This window comes from Sinocyclocheilus grahami, unplaced genomic scaffold, assembly GCF_001515645.1.
Source record: "Sinocyclocheilus grahami isolate Dianchi unplaced genomic scaffold, SAMN03320097.WGS_v1.1 scaffold1209.1, whole genome shotgun sequence".
Taxonomy (NCBI): Eukaryota; Metazoa; Chordata; class Actinopteri; order Cypriniformes; family Cyprinidae; genus Sinocyclocheilus; species Sinocyclocheilus grahami.
In genome coordinates, this window is record NW_015506388.1 from 263,489 (window position 1) to 274,046 (window position 10,558).

The window sequence follows — 10,558 nt, forward strand, 5'->3', positions numbered from 1 at the left end:
GGCAATGAAGGAGTGGCTTCGTAAGAAGCATTTCAAGGTCCTGGAGTGGCCTAGCCAGTCTCCCGATCTCAACCCCATAGAAAATCTTTGGAGGGAGTTGAAAATCCGTGTTGCCCAGCGACAGCCCCAAAACATTACTGCTCTAGAGGAGATCTGCATGGAGGAATGGGCCAAAATACCAGCAACAGTGTGTGAAAACCTTGTGAAGACTTACAGAAAACGTTTGACCCCTGTCATTGCCAACAAAGGGTATATAACAAAGTATTGAGATGAAATTTTGTTATTGACCAAATACTTATTTTCCACCATAATTTGCAAAAAAATTCTTTAAAAATCCTACAATGGGATTTTCTGGATTTTTTTTTCTCATTTTGTCTCTCATAGTTGAGGTATACCTATGATGAAAATTACAGGCCTCTCTCATCTTTTTAAGTGGGAGAACTTGCACAATTGGTGGCTGACTAAATACCTTTTTTTCCCCACTATATATATATATATATATATATGGCTTTGAAATTTTCTGCCATAAAACATCAGATGAAGCCAAAATAATTAACATATGAAAGTACAGTATTCTTTAACTACAACCTAAAATCATAACCATCAGATAAAAACCCATGATATGAGCAAACATACTGATGAATGTGTTACATTTAGTCATTTAGCAGATGCTTTTATCCAAAGCGACTTACAAATGAGGACAATGGAAGCAATCAAAACCAACAAGAGAGCAATGATATGCAAGTGCTATAAAAAGTCTTCGTTAATTGACAAACTTTAAATGCTGTTCTTTTGAACATTCAATTCTTCTAAAAATCCTGAAAAAAAAAAAAAAAGTGTCACGGCTTCCACAAAAATTAAGCAATTTTTAACATTGATAATAATAAGAAATGTTTCTTAAGCAGCAAATCAGCGTATTAGAGTGATTTCTGAAGGATCACGTGACACTGAAGACTTGAGTAATGATGCTGAAACTCAGCTTTGCATCACAGGAATAAATTACATTATAAAATGTATATTAAAATAGAAAACAGTTACTATAAATTGCAGTAATATTTGACAATATTACTGTATAGTTGATCAAATAAATGCAGATTTGATAAGCTTAAGAGACTTATTTCAAAAACATAAAAAAAAATTCTTACCAACCCCAAATGTTTGAACAAAAACAAACAAAAAACAAAAAAAGAACAAAAAGCAGTCTAAAAAAAATGAACAATGTGGCAAGACCACTCATATGAAATAAGAACAGCAACTGCATTATGTAACTTACAAGGTGTACAAAAGCACAGTTTTCCGTCCTAAGGCTCAGCAGAGTTTGCATTACCTTCATTCACTGAGCTTGCTTTCGGCTCGGTGACCATTGTCAGAGCCCCGTTTCCTCATTTCTCTAATCTTTCCATGATCCTTTCTGATGTTTTTCTCTGTATCTTTAATCTAATTCACCACATGTTGTGATTATTCTAAGCAGCAGTTGGAGATTTGAAGTCGAGACAGGGTTTAACTCGCATAAACAGCACACCGAGATCAAAGTCGTCTGTCTCAACACTGTTTCTCAAATGAATAGAGTGAAATTGAGGTAGACCTTTACATAAAGCACCCAGGTCATAAACGAACATTAGACAATTAGACAAGGACACATCCTAGTCTCAGTGTCCTTTTGGTCCCACAGGCTTTTCGCTGATGGATCATAATCGGAGTTTTCTGAGAACACAGGAGTGATTTTCTTTTGAATCGCCTTTCTTGAGGGGAGTTATTTTGTGGTCTGTCAGGTTCAAAGACAAGGCCTAAGCTACAGAGAGCCTGAGAATTACTATTTTCTTCAGGAAAATCAAAATCAAGTTCTAGAAAGAATTTCCCTCTAAACATATTTCTTATTTCTTCCAAACCCGCTCCGACCCGGATCGCTGTCTTCTACCCTAGATTTCCTGTAAGATGCAACAGACCCCCTAATGCGAGATGTAAGTTCAAAGCACATTTTATCAACTTTGCAGGCTAAAATATCATCACTATCCTGCTGACACTGACCTCCCAGGCTGGTGGTCTTAACCTCTGAATTGGCTCACAGCAATTGTTTTCGCCACACACCGGTGCGCTTAATGAAAGTAGCAGCGGAGGAATGCTTTCTTAACCCCACAAACTGAAGGAGGAAAATAATGTGCTTGCAGCTGTCCTGCCCGTGCATATTAACTCAGCAGAAAAACATTCCAATAGTTTGTTTTTCCAGATTTACAAGATGTCACAAACATGATTACTGTATGTGAATCACCTGGGTATGTCTTTTAGCATATGCAGGAAAGCCTTTAGGTAATCGGTCCACAAACACATCGAAATGTCAGTGCAACGTGACAGGGCAAGCAGATTTTACTGCTATACCACACACCTAACCTAAACAAACAAAAAAAACACAAGAAAAGAAGAAATGTTGTCTATTTGACTTTGTGAGCTCTATTACAAGTATTCAACGTACCACAACAACTTTGTATGAGTAAAAGAATGAAAATCAAGTCATTATTCATTAAAAATCCAATCTCATGGCTTCAGAAAACCTGCAATACACCACAGAATTCATATTACTTTTATTATAATTTCTCTTTTAGTGCTTCACAAAATAAATAAATAAATAGCATACACGTTTAAAAGGTCATCTCTAAAGCTACATGGCTGACTTCCTCTTTGAAACCAACAGTTGGATCATGCATTCTTTGGGGAACAAATAGAGTACGATGCGCAGATTTCTAAAGGCACTGCTGCCATTATTATGTTCATCATGTCAGACAAACGGCAAAGAGCCCACATGAGACAAAGCGAGTTAAGAAAGAAATCATCATTACTCTGCTCATATAAGAGGCCAATGAAATGAAAAAGGCAATGAAAACATAGGTTTTTTCTTAGACATTCAATGACAAAGCCGATGTTTTAACAGCATTCTGGATGGGCACAGATGTCACATTTTGTAGATATTTACAAGCTAATATATCTTGATGTGTTGTCATCGTTATGTGCCCTAATAGAAAACATTCTCTTTTATATATGAAACACTTTGTTCCTGTTGAATATCTGAAACGCTACTGCTGGATGAACAGACTAACACCCATTTTAAAGAAGTCTGCCCAGTGTGAAATCAACCTACAATGCGCCAACATTGTTAGTCTGACTAGATCTGACAAATCTAACAGACAGACTGTGAAAACATTGGCACCAGTTGATACAAAATATATTAGCCAATATAGAAGGGCTTCGAACATAAACCTTTGAAATAATAAATAAAATATTATAATAAAATAAAATAAAATCCTTCATATATTAAAATGTAATAATAAATAAATAAAATGAAATAATAAAATCATAAAATAAAATTAGGAATGTCAAGAAGTGGAATTTGCTGAATTGTAATTCAATGAAATTTAAAAGTCAGTAACACAACAGAAGATTCAATTAATTCAACAAAAGAAGAACAGATACTTTTCTATTATCGTGTAAGCCCCTTTCATGTTGTTTGGCTCCATTCTAGGAATTAAACTGAAAGATAAAAGGCACTCTCAACTGAATTCTGAATGGAACATGAGCCTGACTCAAGGGCATGCGCTCTATGCATAAATGTATGTACAGCGTGCATAAACTTGCATGGCAAAAAGGTTAACGGCTGTCCATTAAGACTGAACAGGTGGTAAACAGCCTGTGGTGATTCTCCACTAGATTAGAGAAGAGAATGCGATGTGAGTGAAAGCCAAACCCACAGCTTGCTCTCTCCTCTCCACTTGGACACAATCTATGTGAGAATTTAATGGCTCCCACGCTCGCATTTCACACAATGTACTCGACGGAAATGTGTGGAGCTCAAACTGTGCAATCTGCAATTATCTTTTAACATGTGGCTCAGTTGCTGATTTTGTTTTTCTTTCTTACAATGAAAGGGTTGGTCGAGTTCGGAAAGACTGCACAAAAGCCTTCTGTGGCTAAAAGACGAACTAACCCACTTTTTAAAATGTCACCCATAGCATTATGTTTTTATTTCTGTCATTTATCTACAGTATATATAAACAGGGTGAATTCAGGTTGATTGGGATACTTTTCCCCAGTCATTTCAATGGCAGTGTCCCCATCGACCTGAATTCAATTACATAATGTACATTTCAGAACTTTCTTTTGCCATTATAATTCAAAATTAGTTAATTATAGCACTAACTATAGAGTGTCCAAGCTGATTATTTCCATATCATGCAAGTAAATGGTGAACATGGCTCAAAAGCACGTTTTTCAAAGATTATCAGTTAATAACAACCTAAATTTCAAGCTTTTTCTCACACAAAGTTATTAAATGGCTTCAGAAGACTTGAAATATAGTGCATGTAAGTGATATGGACTACTTTTTTGGATACTTTTAAGGTGCTTTTGTGTCCTTTTTGGTGCTTGATCTAAATGCATCTTACATGGTAGAACTTTGCACAGTAAGCTTACATACCCCACACAAGCTTCCTCCAATGATACTGAATCCAAGAGATCCTGATGTTCTTTGGAGGGTCACTTTGAGGCTCCTTGTTTCTTCACCCTGTGTTAGAGAGATAGGACAGAAAGAGATATACAGAAAGGAGAAATGACATATTTCAGATGCTGCAACAGACTGCTACAGCAGGTTTCAACAGCTTCACTGACCCTACTAACCATCTCTCCCCTAAGAAGCAGGGCTCTCTCCATTAGCTACCTAATGAAACGGCAAAGCCACATGAGATTCAGGGGATTTTCACATATCAAGCAGTTGAGACAAATCACACCCTCAGAGACATCTGGCAAAATCACAGTCAAGGTACTATAAATGTCTAAAAAAAAATAATTTATGAATATGTGGCCAGGTGTTCACCACACTCAGGACACAGTGAAGTGTGTAGAAGAAATTAAATCACACTGCTTTCCTTTAGATTAGGGAAAAAATATAAATATTTATGGCTGGTAAGTGAATTTTCGGCCTGTAAATTCACTCACCATCAGCAGCAGGTGTGGAAAAAGGTTTACTTTAGACCCTAGGTATTGCTAAACTCAATTTAATAGTAATATTTAATAATATTTGTTATGTACAAGGGAAAGGCGAGTAAAGTTAAATCCATATTTGTAATACTACTTTATGACAGACGTCAAAATCTCTCAGCAGCTGGGTTTGATCAGCTGTCATGAGGCAGATGTGGTCGAGAGAAAATCAAGGCAGGGCCTGTGACTTATCAAGAATGACAGATTTAAGATAGCATTAAAATATCTGAACTTAAGTGAGCTGTCTGTCAAACAGTCCTAGCAGTGGCATCCCCGCTGAAATGGCAGCTGCAGGCGGAAATCTGTCACAATGAGAGAGACGAGCATCATGAGCTCTTGATTAGTGTCGAACTCAACCACAGCGCGGAGAGAACAGAAAGGGACTCTTTTGCTTACATATTATATCATTGAAGTCCACAAGACATGCCTCCGGTCAAATCAATTAGACTTAAGTCTTAATTTAGTTGGTTTCACAGACCATTCACTCACTATCAGATTGCTTTAATATGATCATGGGAGGCAGTGTAATTACGTGAAAGCATTTGAATACAGAGTGAAGATGTTCAAGTTTTGTTTCACTTGCTCAGATCTAGATCATTCAAGTGTGAATGCTTTAAACTGACATGAAAATGAACTGAATGCTGGCTTGGTGGCAGTGAAGTGTTTTCAGTTAAGAGAGAGTCTTGAGAGAAATCTCAGTGTGGATCAATCTCCAGTAAAATCGTATTACATAAAAGTACTTCATATAAACGCTTCTTCACATAAGTGCAGATTTAAACAACAACAACAAGTGGATTCCAACAACCATTTAATTATGATGAGAGATTGGGGCTAGTTGTAACAAAGAAGTTGTCACAAGAGTTATATACTGTATCAACTATACACCACTAGAACATTTTTTGCAAAATGTCTGCTTGTCACTGGGACAGTACCATTAAAAAGACATTTGGTGTACCTTATCTACCTCTAAAAGTTGCATATTCGTATATTTAGAGTAGTAGTAAGCAATAGTTCACCCCAAAATGAAAATTCTGTCATCATTTACTCACCCTCATGTTGTTCCAAACCTGTATGACTTTCATCTGCGGAAAACAAAAGATGATATTTTAAAGAATGTTGGTAAACCAACAGTTTCAGTTCCTGTTGACTTCCATTGTATAGTCAAAAAATATAATGGAAGTCAATGGGAATGGAAACTGCTTGGTTACCAACATTCTTTAAAATATCTTCTCTCAAGTTTCACAGAAGAAAAGTCAGTCATAGTGGTTTGGAACAATGATGACAGGATTTTCATTTTTGGGTCGACCATCCCTTTTAGGCACTGCTATGAACCTTTTAGGTGTGAACAGTACAAAGATGTCCGTCTGGCACTGCCTCAGTGACAAGCCGTGTACGTATAATTTTTGCCTTTTTGTCTTAAAGTGTGTATATATATATATATATATATATATATATATATATATATATGTGTGTGTGTGTGTGTGTGTGTGTGTTCGCCTTGTGCTACTTTATCTATCCTTTTTTGAATGTCCTTATTTTTACATAGTTGTTTATTATATATTATAGTTTAATCTGTATTTACTTTTTTTTTTTATATTCCACCATTAGTGTTTAGTATTATATGCACCAAGGGTCTGAGAATAACGCAATTTCAATTCTCTGTATGTGCTGTACATGTGGCAGAATTGACTTAACTTTGACTAAAGTGTACAAGTTTTAGTAAAAATCGAGATGTTTGTTTTCCAATCGTATCATATAAGTGTAGATTAAGTTTACCCCCCCCCAAGAGAACACAAAACCACTTGAAGTAAATCTCAACAATACAATAAGAACTTTATACAGTATAATAAAATAAATTGTAATTTCCATGCCAATGGTTTAACAATTTCTCTATGTTTCCATTTGTTTTCAAGAATGGCATGAGGGATATTAATAGCCTATAATATTGCATTTTTTATGCAATATTCCATATTTCAAAAGTTACCTTGCTCAAAAAAAAGTGTCAGTTTGTAAACATTGTCCCAACATGCCCCACTACATTTCAATGTTAAATGAAGTCCATCTTATCCACCCTTTATCGCTGCTTTCCACAAAACGTTCATAGTAGGCCTTGCCAGTAGTATTAATCTGCACCTTTGAGTAAAATGTTTTGACAATACCTTTGTTTCCATGGATTTAACTTGTCACAATAATTGCAGGTCTACTCGAGTTCCCAGTTTCAACTTGATCAGTAATTAAATTCAAAGTTAAAGGAAATTAACTTCGCTGGAGGTTGTCACTTTGATTTGACTTACAAACGTAGACTTAAGCTTCCAGTTTTAGAGGGATGATTTCTGTTACATTGTTCACTCAATTCACAACGTGATATAGCCTACTGACCTTATCGAGATGCATCCAGCTGCTGGACAGCGCGTCAATCCTGTTCTTGTACTCGGTGATTTTCTTCTGAAATGTGAGCGCTGTGATGTGCAGCTCGCAGTGGAGCGCGGAGAGTTTGGAGAGGAGGGAGCTCTCCCTCTTACTGAAGCTCAGCGACTGGCGCTTCAGCTCCTTCTCCAGACTCAGCACTTTGGTTTGGAGGAGACCGCTGTGTGTCCTAAGAGCTTGGAGACAGCTGTGGTCTTCCGACCTCTCCTTGAGGGTCAGCGCGAGTCCACATCCATCCTTACAGTCCTCCACCGCCCTGTGCTCGCATCTCTCCCGCATATGGGAGGCCACATCCCTCAAGTTGAGCACCGCGTCGCATCCTTCATTCTCGCATCTGACCGGAAAGAATTCGCACGCCTCCGCGTGCTCTGGCAGATGCTGGAGCTTTATCACCCGGTTGCAGCCTCGTTCACAGTGGTCGCATTTGACGTCCAGCTTGAGAATTAGGTTTTTTAGGGGCAGGACGTGGTTCAGCTCTTTGGTGGAGATCTTCTGGCACTGGACAGGGCAGCTGCTGACTTTGGAGAGCCACTGGAGCGCGCACGCGGCGCAGAAGACATGTCCGCACGGAGTGCTGAGAGGATCTTCTAAAACCTTCCCACACAGTTTACAGATTAAGTCCGGATCCACGGGACCTTCAAAACGGTCTAGATCAAAGCCCATAATCTTGACGTGAAGTACCGGGACGACTCAGCAACAAGGAGAGAGCTGTCAACCTACACTCACGAAATGAGCGATTAACTACTAGTTCCACTCAGGACGAGAGGCGCGAGCTACCGTAAACACTCAACGAGCGGAGCAGTGTGCGCGTGATGAGTGCCCTGTTAAAGATTGTAGATCAGGGGTGCCCAAACTCGGTCCTGGAGGGACGATGTCCTGCAGAGTTTAGATCCAACCCCAATTAGACACACCTGAACCAGCTAATCAACTAGGCATACTATTGTAGAAACTTCCCGGCAGGTGAGTTGAGGCAAGTTGGAGCTAAACTCTGCAGGACACCGGCCCTCCAGGACCGAGTTTGGGCACCCCTGATGTAGATGATCAATTGGCTGTTGTGTAGCTTCTAAAAAACTATATAACTAGTAATGAAAAACTTTACTTAACTCATTTATTGAAAATAGTTGTGCTGCTTCATATTTTTGAAGAAACTGCGATATATTTTTTCAGGATTATGTACTGAATACCAAGTTCAAAAGAAAAGCATTAAAAAAAAAATAGAAATTTTTTGTGACATTTATAATGTCTTTACTCTTTACCGTCACTTTTGATCAATTTAATGTGTCCTTGCTGAATAAATGTATTAATTTCTTTAAAAAAATTAAATAAATCTTACTAACTTTTAAGTATGTTTTAGAAAATAAACAACTGCCTTGTGTATTTTGATATTTTTTATTTAGTAATTTTCATTATTCACAATATTGATTCAGTTATCTCTTTACAATTTTTAATCATCATTTTAATTACAGACAGTAAAAATCATTACCATGATGCATTTTACAATGTAAAATTTTAGTTCATTTAATATAGCAATATTTGTTTTATATATTAACGTAATTAGAAGGTGCAAAGGTGTTAACTTGTCATGAAAGCCCAACTGTATACATGCTTGTATTTAAACATGTGTCTTAATTAAGAAAACTTAATTGGATTTAATTACATATCCCTTATCTGACAGACCAATTCAGGTCATGCATCTCTCTGCTAATGAGCTGATGATTTCAATCAGATGTGCAAACACGGGAGACACACATCTTACGTTTTCAGGACAATGGTGACATTTCATTAGTGTCAGGTTCTTACATTTCTATCACAATGCAATGTTGTTATTTTGTACAGTTCATTATTAACAATATATGTTGGCCAAAAATGTATTATTTTTGTAGGCTATGTTTAAATGTTTTCTCATGTTTCATAAATGTTGCTGTTTCACACATCTCGACATATAATCAAGTCAAGTCACCGTTATAGCGCTTTCACTGACTGTGTCAAAGCAGCTTTTCAGTGTTTTCTACATGTGAAAAGATGAAGCTACGCACACTTTACCTCAGCATCACATCCCCACTGAATAATATGGAGCATATTTAAGCCAGCTGCAAGTTTGTGGCCTGCTCATGTCAATATGCGCTGCCTCTTATCAGGCCTATACGTTTCCAAAGCATCAGCACTTGCTGGGTTCCCCTGTGCAGATACAGCAGTGTTAATATATTTCCCAGCACAGGGTCAAATGGTAGAAAAAGTGTTGTGAGAGTGGTGTGTTACAGCTTTATAAAACTCCTGATGACTGGGAGGTAAATCTTCAGCGTCTTACATGACAGCTGGCTGTTTTGCTGGAGGAAAGGAAGATGGAAGAGTGCGGAATAATTAAAGGCTATCTGTTAGGCATAGGATACTAGGAACAATTCATTAACATCTCGTTATTTTTCAGCACCTAATTAAAGGGGAGGTAAAGGGCGCTGTTTAAAGGCATGTGTGGGTATACAGAATTGATCTCAACCTATTAGGTTTATGTGATTCTCAAACAGGCCAATTGACACTTCACCTTGTACATGAACGATACTGAGGTATAAAACACCCGTCTGGATCTAGTTTGCGGCATTGTTACAGTGATGTCTGGAACGATTCATAAAAGAGGCAAGGTTGGGCAAATCAAACATTCATACAATAAAGAAGGTGTCTGTCTCAGTCAACACAAGTGCTCATAAGAAATAGTTATTGTATCCTGGAGACAAAGGCTAAAAGCTAAAAAAAAAAGTGCCTGTCTGACATTAAAAGAAATTAATTGTTTGAAAAAACAATGACCATTTTCATATTTGCTTGATCTAACCTGGATAAAAAGCTAGTGTGTAGAGACTGACTGCAGATGTTTTGCTTCATGTGCTCATGTTCTTGTACGAAGTTTAGGAAAGATGAAAAATAAACTCACAACAGACCACATCTGACAGCTAATAGTGAAAATGAACAGGCATCGTATAAGTAATTGTCTACATGAAGCCTTCATGACAGGACAGACAAAAATGGAAACATGTAACGACTTAAATTGTCACCTCATTAGTGTGATTTGACGCCTAAAAGGAATCGTTAACTCAAAAGAAAAAAAAAATCTGTC

General features: G+C 37.5%; 1 protein-coding gene across 1 annotated transcript in view; it reads right to left on the reverse strand.

The window, feature by feature from the left end:
* Nucleotides 1-8,300, reverse strand: part of LOC107568041 (E3 ubiquitin-protein ligase PDZRN3-like) — a 19,425-nt gene extending 11,125 nt beyond the window's left edge. Inside the window, exons 1-2 of the mRNA XM_016253878.1 lie at nucleotides 7,405-8,300; nucleotides 4,466-4,552 (exon numbers count right to left, since the gene is read on the reverse strand). Coding sequence (XP_016109364.1) covers nucleotides 4,466-4,552; nucleotides 7,405-8,115 — 798 coding nt within the window. The 5' untranslated portion in view covers nucleotides 8,116-8,300. The remainder of the gene's footprint in view (nucleotides 1-4,465; nucleotides 4,553-7,404) is intronic.
* Between the last annotated feature and the right edge of the window lie 2,258 nt (nucleotides 8,301-10,558).